This window comes from Melanostigma gelatinosum (genome assembly GCF_949748355.1).
Source record: "Melanostigma gelatinosum genome assembly, chromosome: 23".
NCBI classification, from domain to species: Eukaryota; Metazoa; Chordata; class Actinopteri; order Perciformes; family Zoarcidae; genus Melanostigma; species Melanostigma gelatinosum.
In genome coordinates, this window is record NC_136656.1 from 8797628 (window position 1) to 8817993 (window position 20366).

The 20366-nt window shown below is 42.9% G+C and overlaps 1 protein-coding gene across 2 annotated transcripts; it reads right to left on the minus strand.

Annotated features, from left to right (window-relative positions):
* Window positions 1-1484: 1484 nt before the first annotated feature.
* synpo2a (synaptopodin 2a) lies at window positions 1485-19434 on the minus strand. Of its 2 annotated transcripts, XM_079295657.1 has the most exons (5): window positions 19303-19434; window positions 13423-13574; window positions 11568-12358; window positions 7000-9905; window positions 1485-3264 (listed from the first exon to the last, which is right to left on the minus strand). In XM_079295657.1, exons 1-5 carry the CDS (start codon window positions 19408-19410, stop codon window positions 2665-2667), a joined length of 4557 nt encoding a protein of 1518 aa, XP_079151783.1. In that variant the 5' UTR covers window positions 19411-19434; the 3' UTR covers window positions 1485-2664. The 2 variants fall into 2 exon arrangements, with proteins under 2 accessions (XP_079151783.1, XP_079151782.1); XM_079295656.1 differs by lacking the exon at window positions 1485-3264 and having other exon boundaries at window positions 4965-9905.
* Window positions 19435-20366: the final 932 nt, after the last annotated feature.

Sequence of the window (20366 nt, forward strand, 5' to 3'; positions counted from 1 at the left end):
CCTCCATCTAGCTATCCATCTTCCTGCCAGTAGCAGGAGGATCAATATCACTGATTTCAAACCAGGAGTGCCCCAGGAGGGATGTCTGCACTTGATTAAGAGTATGTGAAATAAAAAAATAAAAAATGATATGAGCTAAAAATTGGCATGCTGGCAGAAAAGTTATGGATAAATGGTTGAAACTGATGAAGGATTCTAACATAAAATCCAATTCATTCAAATGAAAAGAAATGATGGGGAGAGTCTATATTATTCCTGTTTGGCCCACTGTGGTTCACCTCTTCTAGTCAACATGACTGCATGAGAATGTGCTTTATCTGTGGCATAATAAAGGTCAATAAAATGTAAGCATTGGAGTAAACTGCCCACATAAACAGCAATAATCTGTTGCATTAGCGCAACTTTGCACATATAAATGAATTAAAAAGCACCTAAGGGTTGAAAACACTCTCAGAAACTACTGACAAAGCTTTCACATAAAAAATAAAGTTGTGTCAGCGCTCCAGGATTGTAGTGCGCAGCTAACAATAATTATATTCAGTGGGAAGGCGACCCCTTCAGGGCCTACCGGCCAATCAGATACTATTTGTTTTACAAGCCATCATCTGATATAGGAGCAAGGCCTAATAGGGTGCACTCACGTTATAATCCAGTCACCATGTTTTAATTGACCTTGCTCAATTTAATTTACCTCCAATATAATTCTTAACTTGATAACAGAGACAAATAAAGGACGGCAGGTCCGCGGGGGAGCAAAGCATTAGGTTGGATGTTAAAAGCAGCCAGTTCACTGGCATACTGCGATGCCTGGCATGACGAAAACTAGTCCAGCAACCCCATACACAAAATGAAATATTTCAAAGCGTGCATTGCGCTTTCCCCTTTTAATGACATTTGAATCCCAGACACAACATTTTCTAAATCTAAATGAGTAGGGAAATAATTTGTGTTCGTCATCTCCCTCTGCGTCCTTATCGCTCATCCTCTAATGCTTCGGCTACAGTCGGTACCCACTGTTATTATGTAACTGGTGGTCACCATGGAAACAAGTCCCTCCCAACCCCTTCGCTGGATACGGAGCGAGTGACTATTCAATACAACACATCGTACAAAAAGCTTCATGGGACGGTCCAGCAAGCAACAAATGGCCCGGAGCGAAGTATTTCATGCTTGGAATAGAGAGCAAAGAGCACAAACACACAGTGCGATTTGTGAAATAGTGCGATTTGGTTGTGTTTATTTTGCAACTGGCTTTATGTGAATCCATATCTGAAATGGTTTGGGGCAGAAATTGATGACTGGTATTGCATTGTGAGCATAATAAGAGTTGTCTGAATGGAAGCAGTGCAGTGTAACCCTCACAGATACACTATATGTCAGGATGCTCAGTGAGTCAGTTGAGGCCCGACACAATGCCGTGTGATGAATCTTATTCACGCTCATGAGATTGCTTGGTGAGAATCACATTAGGACATTATGTACTCTCTGTGGAAACAACAACCTCTCTTTAATCTTAGGAGTCTATAGCGAAAGCCCAAATCAAACGCAAGCCACAAACCCATTACATACATACCACAAGCAATTCTCCCAGTCGCAGCAAACCCATCAACAAGAATAATCTGTTATTGTAGTCATAATTAGGACTAATCAACATTCCTCAATTCAAATTTCACACCCAGCTATGACTGGAATGGGCCAATTCATTTCAGGTGCCCGAAAGAAAAAAGGTCAGCTTCTCATCTCCCATAGTTGGTGGTGAAATGCTTATGCACTAATTAAAATGCACCTGGTGAATAAGTATATTAATCGAACTTATTAGAGCTTACACAACATGCTGAGTTATAGCACTAACCTTTTAAGCCTCTTGTCTAATGCATCAATAATTGGATTTTGTGACAGTGAAAATATTTGCTGACCTGGAAACACTGCAAATGTAGTCATTTGTTTGATTGAAAATCAATCAAAACCAGCAAAAAACAAGTGCGCAATCACTGCATGCTAAATACATACATCCACGGCAGAAAATTAAACCAAGAGAATGACAAATCCACCAGCTCAAAACAATTGGGGGTCAAAAAGGGAGAGAGAGAGAAACTGTTCTCTCTCCCTTTTTGTATCCTCACAAATCTCTTTTCTTAAGACACTGTAATAAACCTCTGTCCTATATTCTGAAAGCTTAACCGAACAGTTGTTTTTCAGATATCATGAACAATCACTGAATTTGCGCCATTTTTTTTGCACTGCACATGTCTCTTCACGCTCATTCTAAGCAACATACTCATTGCCTCATCTTTCAGGCCCCCTTCAGTGTACTTACCAAACTACAAAGTCAGTTTAATGTTCGAGAAATTATCTTTCAGTCTCCATATGTTGTGAGAGTAATCATCCCTTTTTCACATTTCATTATGGCATTCATTAGATTGGATCTAAAACAGTTTATGCTAGATATTTACCGGGCAAAAAGCTTAAAGAATTAAAAGAAACAATATTATCAGAACCACAACAATTCTAGCAATCTCTCCAGCTCACTCTCCTCACTTACCATATTATTGCTTGTTAGAATATATATGAGTTAAAAAAAGGAAAAGTACTTCAATGCATAATGGAATCAGTGCAACTTGGGAGTTTTCTTCTATTGAAAGGTCACACAGGTTGAGTTGTTTTCTATCGCCTCAAACTCCAAGTGTTGCTGGTGTACACAGACTTGTAAGTTGGTTTTCCCAAGGGCCTCTGAAACTCTGAGGAGGACACTGGGGGCCCCATGTTTGCCTGTGTAACTGACCTCTGAGGCTGCCACTGTCTGGGCAGAGACCTGTAATCAGCATGACTGGCAGGGGCGTAGACAGTGCTCCTTGTTAGGGACCCAAATGATGGTAGCGGGGCTCGACTCTCACTGCCGCGTCGGCTCTGGCTCCAAGTCTGGGCGCCTGTTTTCTGCTGGGCTTCGTAAGACACCCTGGCCTTCCACTCTGCTGGCGGCTCAGGCAACATTTTGCGCTGGGCTGCCAAGCGGACATTGGTGGCTAGGCTTTGCTCGAGGTTCTGGAAAGCAAAGGCTTCATCCACCAGGCCCAGGGGATGGCGGGAGGCGGCCTCCCAGGGCATAAGTGGTTTGCGGCCTTTCTGTAGCCAGGATGCCTGTCTTGCTGGGGGGGTTGTGGAGGCCCGAGCCGGAGGCTTGGGAGAAGAAGAAGCCGAAGCTGTGTTCTGGCCCGTGGATGGTACTCTGACTGGTGGGGAAAGGGAGTAGCTCCTGCCAAGTAGCTGTAAAGAAAGATCCAGACATGTTTATTTTCGTAAAAATTCCCGCAGCTTGGAAAACATAGGAAAATAGAGTAGCTCTTTGACAACACATGTCTTTTAGGTGCTGTAATTTCATGTTTCATTTTCATCTTCTTTATTTTTCGTATAACTTTGTAAAACAATGTAAAGATCTGAAATAGCCAGCAAAATGAATGAACTGTTGCAAACTCTATACACGTATTATTGTTAACTTATTGTGGACTTGACCTTCCATTCCACAATAAGACTCCTCAACCCAGTGCTTTAGCATTTGTCCAAACATAGCGGAATGCCCTCTTGTTTCTCAGAACAACTGGATTATGGGAGAGCATGGGCTTTCCAGAATAAGCTGCATTCCCCTTGTTTTTATTGGATCTACTCTGCTTTATAGCAACAGTTGAACACTTGAAAGTATACCTTTCTGTACCCTTTATGGTCTCTGACGATACATTCTTTTGGATATGGCAGACATGCAGAAAAGGCAGTGCTGCCATCATCTGGCGGAAGATGTGTAAGATCAGCAGAGAGCAAGAGATTGTGAAAAGTGAAAGAACAGAGCAGACGAGAGTGCCGTCATGAAGAAAGAGAATTGTAGCTGAATGAGCAAAGAGGGAATAAATGATCTGCTGACTCAGGTATCTGGTAGGCCTAAAATGCCTCCGGCAGTGTTATCCTGGATTGGAGCTGACACAAGAAGGGACGAGCAGATTAGATGATGATCTACGGATATGTTTTCATACTGAAGAAAATTGATGAAATAACCATACAGTATGCCTTAAATTGTCTATTTCTATCACGATGCAGATTTTAACATATCTCAGAAAAGACTGGTTATATTTGGGGTCCCAAGTCTATTAGATAGACTATTTGCGAGTAGAAGGTGTGTACAAAATCTGTCCTGCATTTCTTGAAATAAAAATGAGATAATAAGCATGAGATACCAAAGTTTAGTCGTATCAACACACATTTAACACGTAACTAAACCATTATTGTGTGGTCTCTGAACCTAGAGTAATTATTTTGTCTCTATTATATTTAAATTGTATTGCATAAAAGGATTTATGTCTCACACAAACACTTAGATGTCTTTAGGGTGCACTGAAAACAAGTACAGCTGACATAACGACCAGAAAAGCTGGGGGTGAAGTAGGAATCAAATTCCTCCAGATATAGCCAACCAAGGACAGATATTAAAACTTCCACTGAACAAATAACTGCCCTTTCTAAAAATGCATGACTCAACTCAGCAGTGGCCCACTCACTTGTCCTCCAGAATTGTCCAATGAGGTCGCCTGTATTCCTTGAAGTCACCGGTCTCATAATACCCTTCATGAATGCATCATCAAGTTAGTCATTCTGCAGGAATGTGCTTTTCAGCCATTCACCTCAACTGCTATAAAAGTAGGTGATTTGGATAACGAGGTGTTTCTGGCTTAAGCTCTTTCTAGTTGATATTGACGTTGAAAACAGATTTTTAACCTGCACAACCTTTGCAAAAAGATAGTAGGTATTATATAGGTAGGAGTTAGTCTGACATAATGGTACTTGAGAATAAACTGACTGATTTATAGCTTTTTGTTTTAGAAAATATGGAAAATGGAGAAGTCGTGAAATTCAGCAAGATGAAAAGAAAAAAGTAGCCCAAAGAGCATGCTAAAAGGACAAAAGAAAGGAAAGTCAAACAAGGATAAAATACATTTTAATGGCAGTGCAGGAAAAACATACAGAAAGAGCACTATGAAGAGAAACACACAAAGGAAAATGAAAAGAACATAAAGAACAAAAGCAGCCCTGTACCAGCAATATATTTGTGAACATTACTGGGCTGGATATTCTTTTAACAATTCCTTTTTTGTATGTCATTCATCATCTATTTATATAATACAATAGCGGGAGAAGACGTATGAACGAGTGAAGATACGATATCTTTCTCTGTTATCAGGGAAAATACAATCAGGGCCTGAGTAGCTCTTACTGGCTTAAGCTGAAATTCAAGCCTACTATCCCTGGACTTCAGCACTCCCTCTTATAAGGCAGTTTAAATATAGTACCTAACATGACGCAACAGCTGGTAAAAGGCTTGGAATAAAACTAACCCACTTAAGTAGGTGCTATGGACAAGACACTCGGGAGAGCCACTGACGAATAAATCTAATTTGACTTTTGAAGTTCAAGCAAGTCAGGGCTAGTTGTCACTTTTTGTATGAAGTAGTGCAGTATTCTCCAGCCTTCACTTACATCTCCAGAGTTGTTACATAATCTGTACTCTGAAATCACTGACATTCAAACTTTTGCCTTCATGTTGGTATCATTGAACCCCAAAGACCGACCCTTCTCCATTACTTCTCATTGTTGTGTTAATTATGCGATCCAACTTGATTATATTTAAGTTGTTTTGTCTGTTTATTTGTTTGTTTATCAAATAAGATTGGAGACAGTAAGCATTTTCTTCTTTTCAAAAATCTAATTCCTGTTGTCACTGTCCGATACCATTCACTTCTGAGTTCTTTTTTCTCTCACACCCTTCTTTCAATTCTTACTGAGCAGATTGCGCCCCCTACATTCTTACATTGCCACGACTTTAGCTTTTCCCCCCCGACATAATAGTACATTCATTTTAATTAAGTAACCATATGCATAATTTCAGATAAACATGTTGAAATGTACATGCTTTATAAACATGTAAAGTTAATTTTAGCTCCTTTGTATCTCGCTTACATCCAACTCTTATTGTTATGTTCTCATTTGTTTGCAATGCCATTTGTATTAGTTCTTCAAACCGTGAACACCATCAAGCTCTGTGCTATGACAATAACGAGAGCGGGTGGATGTAAATATAGGCCTTGCAAAAGCAAGTTTATATGCTCAGAATAGTCCACTTGCAAGTGGATTGCAAGAGCACCAACCCTTTGACTCTAGCATATTATGATTCTACCAGAATCACTCTTCATCAACTGTGGCAGGCTTCCAGACCTGAGCGGAGCTCTTTTTAGCTGTGAACTTGGGTTTAGGAGCAGCTCCAGAGTTGCCACCTGCTGCAGATTCAGGCCTTGCAGCTACAGGAAAACTAGGAGCAACATAGACACTGGGAGGCTGTGGCTGGTAAGGTACTGAGGGAGGTGTCAAGTAGGGAGGGCTATTGGCTGGTTGGTAAAGGGCCTGCGGTGCCTGTTGGTAGCTAGGGTTTGGAGATTGAGGAGCTTGGGGATGATAAACAGGTGGGGCAGGTTGCTGATACGTTTGTTGATTATATGCTTGTTGGTATGGACCACCAGGGGGGTTAGGATTAGAGGGAGGATAAACATTAGCTGGGTTTTGCTGATTGTGGTCATCATGCATCATGGGCTGCATTGGCATTCCATAGGCTTGCTGGGGGTATGGGGCATGTAATGGTCCAGCTGGCTGGGTGAGGGCTATTTGCTCATGTCTAATTGGTTGGTTTTCAATAGGTGGATTAGGAGGTGAACAGTCTGGCTTAGGTTCAGGGGGCTTGGCAGCCTCTGCTGCTGGGCCAAAGATAAAGAGTGAGGAATTGAGTTGATAGGGTTGATGCTTCATAACATCGATAACATTGAGTTTAGGTACAGGCTTATGTTTCTCTTTGCCTTTTTTATTGGCTTTGGTTAAAGGGCTACTTGGAGGGAGCGCCTTTATTGCTGCTGGGGGGTAAGAAGGGGACTGAATAGGATTATATGCCCGTGAAGGAGGAGCACGTACGTTGGGTGTATATTTCCACTCATTCGGTAAGGAAGCAACTGGCGATGTCGACCGGCAAGTCTTGTTTGCTTGTACAGTCTCAGAGTCCACAACATATTTCTCCATACGAGACTGCCTCTTGGCGAACATATCGGCTCCTTTCCCTCTGACAGCTGGCATCCCACAAGATGAACCTTGGGATGAAGGGTTTAAGACACTGGCCATTGGGTTGATAGGCAGTGAAGCTCGTTGATCAATGGTTAAGGAGTGCATTCGATGTGGCGGTGGCGGAGCGGCCCGATTGTGTGGGGCATTTTGTTGTGGATGCCAAGGTTTTGGAGACGGAGTATTCACCATTGACGAGGAAACATTCACAGGCGTTTGCTGTGGCTGTGGTGCCCAAGCATTAAAAGGTGCCTGAGGTTGTGTCGGACGTGGAGGCCATGTATTTATTGGTGGCTGTGGTGGAGTCTTTGAAATGGATTGTTGCCAGTTTGGTTGTGGTGTGGGCTGGGGTGGAACTGGTTGAGCCCAAGGTGGTTGATGTTGGGCCTGATTTTGCTCTGGGGCCCAAGAATTCATGGGGTGCTGACCATGTTCTGAAGGGTGCTGGGCCCATGATGGAGGGGACTGAGCCTGAGCAGGTACTGTCGGCCATGGATTCAAAATGGCTTGAGGCTGTGCTGGGGGTTGTGCTTGGGCTACTTGGATCCAAGGTGGCTGAACTTGGGCTTGAGTTTGTGATGGAGGCCATGCATTAATTAAAGGTTGCTGTTGAGGCTGAGTTGAGACCCACGGTGGTTGGGGCTGACCCGGCACTTCGGCCTGTGACCATGCTTGTTGTGGAGCCTGATGCTGCGGTGGCTGAACCCATGGCGGCTGTGGCTGGGATTCGGGCTGATCCTGTTGAGCCCAAGGAGGTTGTGCTTGGGATTTCTGCTCAGGTTGTTGCACCCATGGTGGTTGATGCTGAGAGTCTGTTTGTGATGGCTGTGCCCATGGGGTCTGGGGCTGCATTGGTTCTTGAGGTTGACCCCAGGTTGGTTGCATTTGCTGCAGATTTGGCTGCTCATGTGAGTGTGCCCAGGGTGGCTGAACCTGTGGATGAGACTGTGGTTGCTCTTGAGGCTGAGTCCAGCATGGCTGAGCTTGGGTCTGGGCCTGTGCTTGCCCTTGAGGCTGAGTCCAGGATGGCTGAATTTGAGGCGTCCAAGTAGTTGTGGGGGGTTGAGGCTGTACTTGTGTCTGAGAAGGTTGTCGTGTCATCCAAGGTGGCTGTGGTGGGGACTGACTATGAGGTGGTTCCTGGGACTGCACTTGAGCTGGATGCCAAGAACTGGTAGATGGCTGATACTGTGCTTGGGTTGGTGCTGGAGCGCAGCTAGGAACAGGAGCAGGTTCAGGCTGCAGGGTAGAATTTATATGACTATTTTCCTCCTGAGCTGTGACTTGCAGAGGCTTTGGTTGAGATGCAGGTTCAAGGGGAGTCCATGTGTGCTGTTCCTCTGTGGTGGTGCTGGCAGGAGTCTCCTTTGGGGCAGGAGGGGCAGAGGGCTCAGGGGCAGGTGCTGGGGTTGGCTCTAGTTCTGGAGCAGGGGTAGTCTCTGTGGTGGGGGCTACAGCAGGTGTGGATACACTATTTTCAGCTTGTTGAGGCATGTCCTGGTTTGTCACTTCTATCTGTGGCGACCAAGGAGGAGAGTTGGGGTTGATCACAGGCTTTGGAGCTACTGGTGGAGGTGCCTTTTGTTTCATTTGTTGAGACTGCAAGAAATTACAAGCCTCGGCCCCAAGGCTAAGGTAGTCTTCCTCAGCTGCTGACTCAAATCCCAACTTCTTATCCTTTCTGTTGAGGAGGTTTAGCAGTGCTGGGTTTGGCGATACTTTTGGTGCTTCTTTAAATGTGAACATAGGCTTGCCAACATTTCTTCTCCTTGCCTCCGACAAAACACCAGTCCGACTTGCAGGGGTAGAAATGCGCTCATCCCGGGAAGCTATCTGCTCTCCTTGGTACACAAAATCTTGATTGGTCCCACTCATTGTGGGAGAATAATAAGTAGCCGGCATGTTTTCTACTGAGAATGGCTTTGCAGTACGATTGCTGAGAGTTCTCTGCATTTCACTGGTTTGATGTTGGACTGTGCCATTGATGTTTGTAGAATACTGCTGCATCTGCTGTTGCTCTTGATGATATTCTTGCTGCTGATACATTTGCTGTTGTTCATACTGTTGCTGCTGATATTGTTGTTGTTGGTAGTTCTGTTGTTGCTCATAGTACTGCTGTTCCTGATATTGCTGGGACTGTTGTTGGTGTTGGCTTTGTTGGTGTATATTTACATCCATGTAAGCATGGCCCTCTGTTGTGGATTGCATGTAGGAGTGCTCTTCTGTCTTCTTTTCAACCATCGGCACTGCTTCCACGGGAATCCCCTGACGCCTAAGCTCGTCATGTTCAGCTGAAATCTCATCCATCCTGAGACGCCGTTGGGCAAACATTACGGCACCCTTGCCCTTGGTTTCGGGCAAACATTCCATCGCAGCTTGGTTGTTCAGGTTCCTTTCAATCTCAAGGAGACCCTTGTCCCAATTGATAGTTAGCACACCTTTGCTACTACGGGCATTAGTGAGGAAATGCTTGTCTATTTCAGAACCGTTTGGAGCCACAAGGGTAAATTCAACAGCATGAGTTTCTTGTTTCTCGTCTTCGTTTTCCTCGTCGTCTTCGTCGCTGTACTCTGGTTCGTCTTCTCCTGTGCCGTAGCTCACAAGTGTGTATTTCTTGGCCCTCTGCCGATGTTTCTTGAACATCAACACCCCCTTGTTGTTAGGGTTGGGCGGAGCAGCCGTTAGAAGGAGAGCGATGCGTTTACATTTGGACTTGGCCTCTTTCAACTGCTTATCAGACAAACTCTCGCTGCGCCTGAGCCCTGTGTAGAGAAGAGAGTTCAGTGTTTAGAATAAATGGTCCTACATCGGGGAATCCAAATCAGTGCTTCACCTGACATTATAGGTATACATAAAATACAGTGCAGTTAGAATCAACACAAATCATATTATCTGCTTGCTTTTCTATGTCTCCATTAGAAATGTTTACTTTCCAGCTCTTTGATAACAAGAACAACTTCAAGGCAGTCCTTACACACTGTATCTGCATTAATCATGTCATTGAAGATGACTAAATTACCTTAATTATCACTGTTGAAATGTGTTTTTCAAAATAAGCCCATCCTGAATGTCAGTCAGTCAATTTCATCATGTAAACCCTATTTTGGTTCATCACTCATCTGCAGAGTAAAAATAGACCTTGCACAAATAACAGGTTGACAGATGACAAATGAAGTTTCGAAACAAGTTTAGCAAGGCACCAGAATATAACATTATACTGATATCAACCTTCTGCAAATAAAAAAAGAAATCTGCAATACGTTTAAAAAATACATTCAATGTTCACATGAAAAGCAGAAACAACTAAAGACTAATAAACGATTTATACTGTATGCACTGTGGCTGAACTGATCCAAACACACAACAAATATGAGCTGAGCTATTAACTGATTCCATCACATTCTTAGTTCACACATATTTATCCACCTATAACTATGTATTTCCCAATTTTCTCATTCAGTTGAAAATAAAACATCAATCCATGAAGCAATAATTAAATCCTCTGACGCATGTCTAACATCCTCATTTGTCCACAGGCAATAAACATTAAATCAGTTGCGCTTCATAAAGAAGCCAGGAATAGGACCTGAGAAAGATTAAAAGAAAACCTGCATGCCATAAATTGACCAGGACCAGAGTGTCCTTACCAGTCCTTATCTGTAAGTTCACAAGCTGTCCACTAAATCCTTCTGTTCTTCTTAAATCTGTCACATGTGCTGACAGTTCGACCAATATATTAACAGAAATCACATGACAAAGCCACTCTCAAACCATCCAACAACGCAAGTTGCTGAAATAAAAGAATACGTTTGCTTTCTTTTTCATATTCTTGCAAGACAAACCTGAAGGTGGAGGAGCCAGCGGGAGTGAGCAACGGACTCACTTTTTTAGCTCAGTTAAAGCACCCAGTTTGAAAGGATCAGGTAACGGGCTAGGGGAGCACATGCTGGTGTCTGTCAAAGGGCCACTTCTGCAGGCATCATCAGCGTGCCGGTGTTATATTTATGTCTTCTACACAGCTCAGAGCTGGACAGTTCAACGGTTTTATAGATTTGAGTAGCTTCCTACATGTGATCAATGAAACATTTTTTCGTTTGATTCTTTAATCTAGCTTTTGTGAACTGTTGCTATTCTTTCTTGACTGTGCCTCGGTACTGTCCCTTCCATTTGACCCGGAAGTATGCGCTTCCATTTGAAGGAATGAGCACCCTCCTCCAACTGCAGTGAAAGACACACACTATTTTGAGGAGCACACACACTGGACATCAGGCTTTGGAATGCACACATGTTGTTGACAAATGCAGTTTACTGTTGACCTATTGGCATGCAGATCCCCCTTAAGGAATAGGTCATTATTACGCACACTCAAAGAAAGAATGCGCACCAGAGAGTATTATCCATGGAAATAGTACATAGGTACTTACTGGCGTGTCTTGCCCGATGCTTGTTGGGTTTGTCTTGATCCCCCTCAGAATCAGAGTCATGCTCTTCAGCTGGTGTCGCCTCTTCTGAGGCAATTTGAAAAGAAACAGTGAAAGACCCAGGAACTCCCTCGCAGTGCCCTCCCCCTTCTTCTCCTTCACTTTGGGATCCAACGCTTCCACTGACCCTGGGGCCACCCACACTCAGGAGGCCCCTCCCTGCTCCCGATGCTGCTGCCTGCTGCAAAATGACCTCCACCTGCCCCAGCATCGAAGGAGAGCTGAGCACCACTCCATGCTGGCCGAGTGGCTGTCTGACAGAACACGGTACATCGTGTGACACAGTGGTGGTGTGGATCATGTCAACAGCCTCTTTGTTTGAGAGCTCTCCGTCTATCCCATGAGCACTCCCAAGAGAGGCGCAGCCCACACCGGCCAAGGTTTGCTCGGACAGGGACACCTGGAGCTCAACCATGTCCCCAGGGGGGAAGCACTGCCGTCCTTCTCCATCATTTTCCTGAAAGTCATGGTCCCGGTCTCTCCCATTCCCAGATGATGGAACATGCAGCTGGGTGTAAAGCAGCTGGGGTCCCTTGTGAAACTCTGTGTCGCCGCCCAACCCATAGTATGCCTCATCCTGAGACTCAGGAATGAAGAGTTCCCTTGGACTTTGGGACCTGTGCTTCGGGGTAAAGATGTGGAGGGTGGTGCTCTTTAAAGCCTCACCAGAGGAGTCTCTCCCACCACCGTATGTCTCTTCTGATTCAGATTCTTCTGGGGGGATGGTGCAGTATCTTTCAGAGAAAAGGGGAGAACGAGGAGTGAGTAAGTGGAGCAACATTTCTTTTTTCAGTAACCATCGTTGATCAAAAGGTCACCTCTTATCTTATATTATCAGTTATTTAAACAAGGCATTGGGCTTTCGAACAACTGCATTTAAAGATAAGTGACTTTTAGAACAATACAAAGTCTCTGTGCTGCCTTTAAACCATCAGATTTTTGTATCCATTTCTTTTTTTCCTTCTTATAAAAAGGTGTCCGCACATTTACAATACCATTTAAATAAGAAATACATCAACACTGAGGACGGTTGAGGACGTAAACCCGTCTCCCACTGCTTAAGTTATCAAGTCGATTTAATCTTCAAGTTAAATGAAAGGGTCAGCTCACTGAAGAGGAGAGTAATCACCATTTCAACATCGCTCGGTCTAATTTCCACTTTCACGGGCAGCAAGGAATAGCAGAACAGAATGTCATTACCTCTGACTGCAATTATTACATTGAAGTTGATTAGACCTCAGTGAGTACTCTCTGACATATCATAATACATTTTGATCGCTACAAATTGAGGTCATTCAGATTCTATGGTCACGAAGTCGGAGAAGCGATCCTGCTCTGTGCTTATAGTCCTGCTATATAGATGTCCCTCTGCAGGTTAAAAGTGGGCACATTAAGGCATATGCAGCAATATTTGAGGACATGTCAGCCTGATGAACACACTGGCAATACCCACTGAGTAATGGCTGAGCAGCTGCATGTCAATCACACACACACACAAATCTGTAGCGCCTTGGCCAAGCCGGTTTGAAGGTCAGCATGACTGACACGCTAATTCACTCGCTAATTCACCCACGGACACGAACGCACGTAATACACAGTCGTCGGTTCACCGAGCAATGCAAAAGGGCACAGGTCATAAAACAACAGGCCATCTAAATGGTAATACAGCGGTGCAATAATTAGTTTTGCACGGCTGTTGCGAATGCCAAGAGCCTACAGTACTGCATGGCTCATGGTACACAGATGCCAGATGTACAGAGTACCACTTCGCTGTCATTAATCTCACGTGTGGCCCTACCTTTTGACAAGAAGCTGCAGAGAGTCGATCAACGTGTCGATGAGTGCAAAGGCTCGTAATAAGGTGAGATCAGCGCATGGCTCTCCGTTGAGTGACACCACCTCATCACCTTCTCGCACTCCGGCAAGGAAGGCACGGCCCCCTTCTTCGACCTGTGGACGACTAAATCTTAGTAAGAAGGCAAACAAATTGAAAAAAAACAGACATATCAAATACCAATCAGCGTCTATTATCAGAGGTAAACATCTTCACTGACAGCGTTAGAACATCAGGTAACAGTAACTTCCGCTCAACAAGTTGAGTTGAACAATGTCAAGCAACAATTTGCTGGGCTAGAGACACCCACAAACACAAACGCACTTTCTCAGATAAAGATCGAGACCAGCTGGAAAGTGGGGATGCCTCAGGTGTGCGAATTGCACTCTCACCCTCGCAAACAGCCCGGCTATGACATTGCCGGGCTGCGACATAGCAATAACAATAGATCATCTTTGAAATGTTGTCAGTAGCTACTGAGGTCTTCAATCAGAAACTTCTCTCCAGACCAGTGTCACAAATTCATTTTTCCCTGGAAAGTGAGAGGACAACAGTGTACACGAAAGCGAGGTGCTGGCCTTTTGCACTAATGAATTCAAAACATTTGGAAAATAAGTATGTGATCAACAAGTCACTGTTGAGGCAAGCAATATGTGCATAATTCACACCACAATGTACAATCACTGATGTCAAAGACATCAATGATAAAAAAAAAGTGCCAGTTCTACCTCGTATGTTAACCACGCATCTGCATAAAATTGCTGCAGACCAGCTATGCACAGACACATTTAAAAGGCACCTCTTTATACAGTTAAACAAATGACTGATGGATTCATTCCCTTGTAATTGGTTCCAGAGGCCAATAAAATAAGAATAAGAAAAATACCCCATAAATATTGCAGAAAACACCATTTATACAGCGAGGTAGAGAAATGAATTGTCAGAGGACATGCTTTCAGGAAATATGTTAAGATACTTTGCAAACAAACAGCTTTAGAATGAAGGTTGATAACGTCTGCAATGGTTTACTATTTTTTTGAGATTGGTAACCACATAAAAATGCAGCAATAGTAGCAACTGTTTTTCTCCAGTTTAATTCTTGTTGCATATAATCCCTCTCTGCCTTCTCCGCGATTCTTGTTTGTCAACTGTCAAATAAAGACAAAATGTCATACAAATAATCGGATAATATTTGAAGAGATAACACTCCACAACACAATTAATTCACCAGAATGAAATCATGTATCACAGTCTTTGTCTTGGCTACCTGCCCTCAATAATGAAATCACAAATTGACACAGTAATGTCACTGATACATCAGAGTCAATACAGGTTAACCTTTAACACTGAGCACGAGTAAACGGCCATGCTGTTCTACCCATTGACCATGCAAATGTCCCTGTGCTAAAGTGTTAGCACAGGTGAATTGAAATTTTTCATTTCATTATCGCGACACAAAAACAAAATCTTCTAAGTTTCTTGTGTCAATGTTGTTATTACCCAGAAAACCTTCCTGGCAAGCAGCATCCACATACATTGTGGAACTGCTGTGCTCATTTCAAAGCGTATCCATCTCCCGGTTTATTTCAACAACACTACCCACAGAGTCTATGGAACTATCTCATGCGTAGCTTGTTTTTCATATGTTACAGTCATAAAGGTAGACGCAGAAAAGAAAAAAACAACATGCCAAACAGTTATCTCCATTGACATGCATCCAACTTGAGATACTTGCAGTAAAACAATCTTGTCACTAGATGGCAATGCACACACAGATATGCGCACATACACACACACATCTTTCACTGGGGGAGGAGGATCATCTCTGTGTGAACATAATATAAGCAGTATGAGGCAATGAAATGAGTCTACTTTGCTATGCACACAAAGTATTTTATGCGTCAATTTATAGAGCTGGTAAATATCAGATAAAACCCCTCTGACTCCATGTCTGAGTTTTTAAGAGTTAACGGTGTGTAAGCAGGCCCTATAAGGCAGCCTGTGTGTTGGGTCACCTCATCACAGGGAGGATGGTTTGTCTGCAAGGCCGTGCACAGCGGCCACTTGTGCGCCGAAAAAGGAGGGGAAACATTTGCCGTCGTCTCTCCTCGCTACACAGGTACACAGTTCGTCAGGCAACGTTCGCAGGAGGCAAATACCTCCGAGTGTGTCATTCTTGTTTGTCACATGCTGCTTGTAAATAGAAACACTGTCTGTTGTCTTGCTGCAGGAAAGGAAAGGATAGCAAACAACTGCTGTAGGTGTCAGAAGAGGAGAACATAAATGGTGTTGGCTAGATATTTCAAATAAAGTGCTTCCCAAAAATACCATTACCACTGACATCATGTTGGGCCACAATTAGACTACATTATATGGCCTTGTTGTCCTGGGTTGCCCATTTTCAAATGATATGTTTAACAGGCTTCAACACAACAGAAAATCACAGGAAATACGTGACTGCATAATGTGTCCACAGAGCTCCCGGCGGTTCCTGGCCTTCACAGCTTTAAGCAATTACGTGTTTTACATTTAAGGGAAACATTTTCCAGCTGCCTTACAGGTAGCAATAATGACATTTAGACTCTTTCTTCTTTCATTTATTCTTCTTTTGTCTTCGAGGAGAAACATGTCGAGAGCCAGAAACACTGCAACTCACAACTATATCATCAAAAACATTTCGCAGTTGGAGCACCGTTCTTCATTTGTTCAGATGATGTGAAATAGAAAAGTGGGAAAACTAGCACAGTCATCATCTGAGGTCGATGCTTTCTCCCGGGACCAGGGTGTAGATGTTTTAACACAATGCCAAAAACTCCAGTAATGGAAGGAGCCGTGAAGCACTTTGTTTATTCTGGGAAAACGGCACTGGATGAATGAAGTAATGGCATTTTGCTGATTACTTGGCAGCTTAATACGGTTCCTATGGTGAACTGACTGAAAAATCGTCAACAAGAGCTCTTTTTGCTCTGCAAGTTAACCCAGGCAGAGGACTGGTATTAGCTACATGTATGAGTATATTTCAATGGGATAAGGATAACATTTGGATGAGTTCATATTAGTATGGTCTCTGATACGTTTCAGACTTGCATTAAGATTCCATTTGCTTTGTCATTCAGTGCTCTGAAACTGATCTGATGCATGATGACATTCCACATACCAAGATGGCATACCTTCGTAATTAGGAGACCAAAATGTCTCCTGTTCGGGTTGGTAGGATTCAAGCAATTAATTTGTTTTGGTACATCTGTACAAATAAGCTTATTCACGTTTGCTAATGCATCCAAAACGAGACAAAACTATTTCCAGCCAATCGTAAATTGTTCCTGTTTGTCTCAGTTTTGATCGTGTGTTTGTTTGTCATCTGTCACACAATCTTGTGTTGTGTGGTTTCTGGAGCTGTAAAAAATAAAGTGACCTCATCCACTTTGTACTCAGGCCAGGACTCCAGAGAAGAAGAAAAATACTGCCTCCCTTATATGGACAGAACCTTTACGGAGTGGATACCCCGTGCCCTTACACTGTGCTGCCTGTCAGTACACTGAACAATCACTTTCTCTCAGGAAACACAGGATCCACGACATTCAACAGAAGCTTTAAAAAACACACATTTTATCAGACACAGGAGAGGCTCCGGCCTACGAGTATTTGTCATGATCCTGGTATGTTTGCTTTTTTGACTTTTAACGAACAGACGTGGCTCTCTGTCCCTCTTCCCTCAAGAAGAGTTTGGAGGTTTAGAGTTATGCCTTCCAGATGAGGTGGATTAAAAAACCCAGATCCCTACACCGAGGCATAAGCATCCTATAGCTACTTCACCTTAACAAGCAAACACTTAACATGTAGTGTATTCACAAGACTGGAGGCTACACTATTCTAAACGCCTCATTTATGTCTCAAATTAGACAACAAAGTTTCAAGAGACACTGAAACATAAGAAGAAGGGGGCATTCTCCCGTATCGGGAAAAGGACAGACATTCACTGCAGTTTTTTTGTGTGTTCAAGACTTTGTGAAATATGTGCAGATATGAAAATGAACACGCTTGGAAGGTTGTTGTGAATCTACCTGAATTAGTTTGTTTAAGAATTACGATTGGATGTTCAAGTTGTCTGCATGCTACCTTTGTGATTGTCTTCATGTCCTTTTGTTTATCATACAACATGGGGAAACTATTTAAACAGAGACCTACAGTGCAGTAAAATGCTTTTATTTTGATATAAGCCACTCACTAAATGCAAGAAACAATGATAATTAGCAATTTTTCTGTCTCTTAAAATCAACTAAGCAGATGTTTATGAGCTTATTTGAAGCTTGAGTCAATGTGTATCCACTCGTTGAATTGAAGGGACTATTTCTTGGCTACAAATGCAATAATACAATACAAAAAAGCTAAATAACAAGTCACATATGAACGGCAGAACTGTGGTTAAGCGTCTGTCTTTGGAATGATCTTTTGATGATTTCAGAGTGCACTCTTCTGGCGGAGCTTTGATGTCGCAGGAATGCAGCTTAAGAAAAACATTTACATGTTCACCACATGGAAGACAAGTTGATAGGGATCTGTACAGCTTGAGCACTTGCAAACATGCACTGCTACACCATATATAGAGTCACAGCAGCTCTTCAAAGTAAAAGGCACTTTTACCTTTCTCTGTGCACATTAATGTCACCGGAAAAATACCGAAAGGTCATCTTGAAACATCTGTCTATATGTCTGCATTAATAAGAAAGTTCTGTTTTACATCTTTATTAATCGGCCATTTGAGCAATGGTGCAACAAAACGTCTGAATGTTACCAAATCTAGTTGGAGTTTATTCATGCAAACGCACAAACGCAATACATTACGGATAGAATGAATATAGCATGGAAGGTAGTCCAGAGGATAAGCTGTTCATGAGCATTTTGCAGATTGTTTTACATCATGCAGCATAATTATGTCACCACAGCTTATCAGAACTGAATTGTATTTTATAGTATTTATGTGTATAAAAACAGTTGCACAATGCAAGACATAACACTTGAGACAGACGGGCAAAAGTATGAAGAATTGACACGCACAGTCTGTGCAAATAACAGCCTAATGCAATGATCCGTCGATGCTGACATAAAATGTCTCATTTCTGTCGATATGCCTGCATCATAACAAAAGTAGCTTCATCACAGGGCAGATGAAATCGTCTACTTATTTTACCTGTGAGGTTTATTACCATACTATCAGGCTAAACACATATTATGGAGCCAAAGCAGTTGGAGCATAACCTACAATTTTGCCGACCCTCTTCTCGATTTGAATGTTATTCTAAAGTGACATCAGCTTAGTTTTTGCTGACTTTTCTTGTTTGTTTGCATTGGTATTCCAGCAGAACGACCACATTTCACTCTTCAGGTTGGTTACTCGTCCGAAGAATACCTTTGCTTTCTTGCTGAAGTCTTTGTGAGCGATAACAGATCACACTGCCCTCAGCTTCACACTCTCTCTTGGCCTTGACCATATAAGGGTCCCGAGGAATCTCGCACCAAAACACAGCCAAAGCGCTCGAAAATGCAGCGACGCGCACTTCTTCGAATAAATTCACTCCCACCAGGGTTTATCCAACAGCATAACTCAACAAAACTCGATAAAAACTGATGCCATAGATATGGCACTTGTGATCCAAACTGGAGAATTTATGGGTTTTATCCTATGAAATCTTCATTCGGCTATTTGTATTATAATGAGAGCCCAGAATGATCAAACAGCAAAAAATACGAAATAGCGCTGTTTTATATTAACTGAAAACTCAGCGTTAAAAATACATTTATCATCTAACAGATTGGCAGAGACAGAGAGAAATGTATAGATACCTGGGAGACGAAGAAGGGTCTGTAGGTGTCCCCCTCTCCCTCCCTCAGGGAGAACCCCCAGGGTGCACCACCACGCAGCGTAACGCAGATGTAATCCCCGGTGCCCATGCTGCGAACACCTCCTCAGCCAAACCGCCACCGCGCGATCATCGAGCTGTCAGCCGGACCAGCAGCACTTTGCAAAAACCACCTCCACCACACCGCTGTATAATCCCCATCATCTGAGTCCAGCCCGCTCAAGAAACGTCACAGAGCAAGGACCCGCCTGCAGGCGTTGCATGCAACTGGTGGTTCGTCATAGAAAGCATTTGGAGTTAACATACTCGAGCATTGGTATCCCAATAAACATGGGACAACAGCTACATGATCTACTTTCAAAACAATACAGGTTAACGTCTGCAGAAAGCAACCCTAAAACGCATTTTAATCCAAAGAATAAACCACATACAGTCTTTAATGACCTATTATACAAATATGATGATGATATTGTGTATTAATACATAATTGTGAGATCGCATCTTATTATCAGGCTATTGTAGAAGAAAGGATGGCATGCCTTTTTCATCTTTGTTTGTTTATTTTGGCCATAATCTGCAATAACATCACTTCACTCACACTATCGGATAAACGTGTCAAAGGCTGCAATACAAATGTATAGATATAGAGGCGTGCCTATCATTTAATTTAAAAAAAAAATCTTTATGATTTGTCTGTAAACGTGGAGTGTACATTTTCACAGTTTGTGTCAACCCCAAGGAAAACATTTCCTTCTGATATCATCCATATGTTAAATCTAGTCACGCTAGAGTGTATCTTTTATCATCTCAGACTGAAAGCTGTTGTGCTCAGTGTTCAGACAATGATGAAGGATATTACAGCATATGAACCTCACAGGTCCACATCACATCCATAAACTGTGCTGACGTGTATGGGTTCCCTCTCTTTCACGCATGCGCACAGCGCCAGACACGACAGCCACACGGCCCTCTCAAAGTTAGCTAAAAACACATCGACCACAGTCAGAAGTTCAACTGTTTACTCTTCAGCATAAAAGCACTATGTGA

Excerpts from the sequence above, each read along its gene's own strand:
- synpo2a (XM_079295656.1), bottom strand. The coding sequence starts at position 19,410 with ATGGGCACCGGGGATTACATCTGCGTTACGCTGCGTGGTGGTGCACCC. Across the intron at positions 13,575-19,302 it reads GACCCTTCTTCGTCTCCCAG|GTCGAAGAAGGGGGCCGTGC; the intron begins GTATCTATACAT and ends AGTCGTCCACAG. Across the intron at positions 9,906-11,567 it reads GCATCGGGCAAGACACGCCA|GGCTCAGGCGCAGCGAGAGT; the intron begins GTAAGTACCTAT and ends TTCTCTACACAG.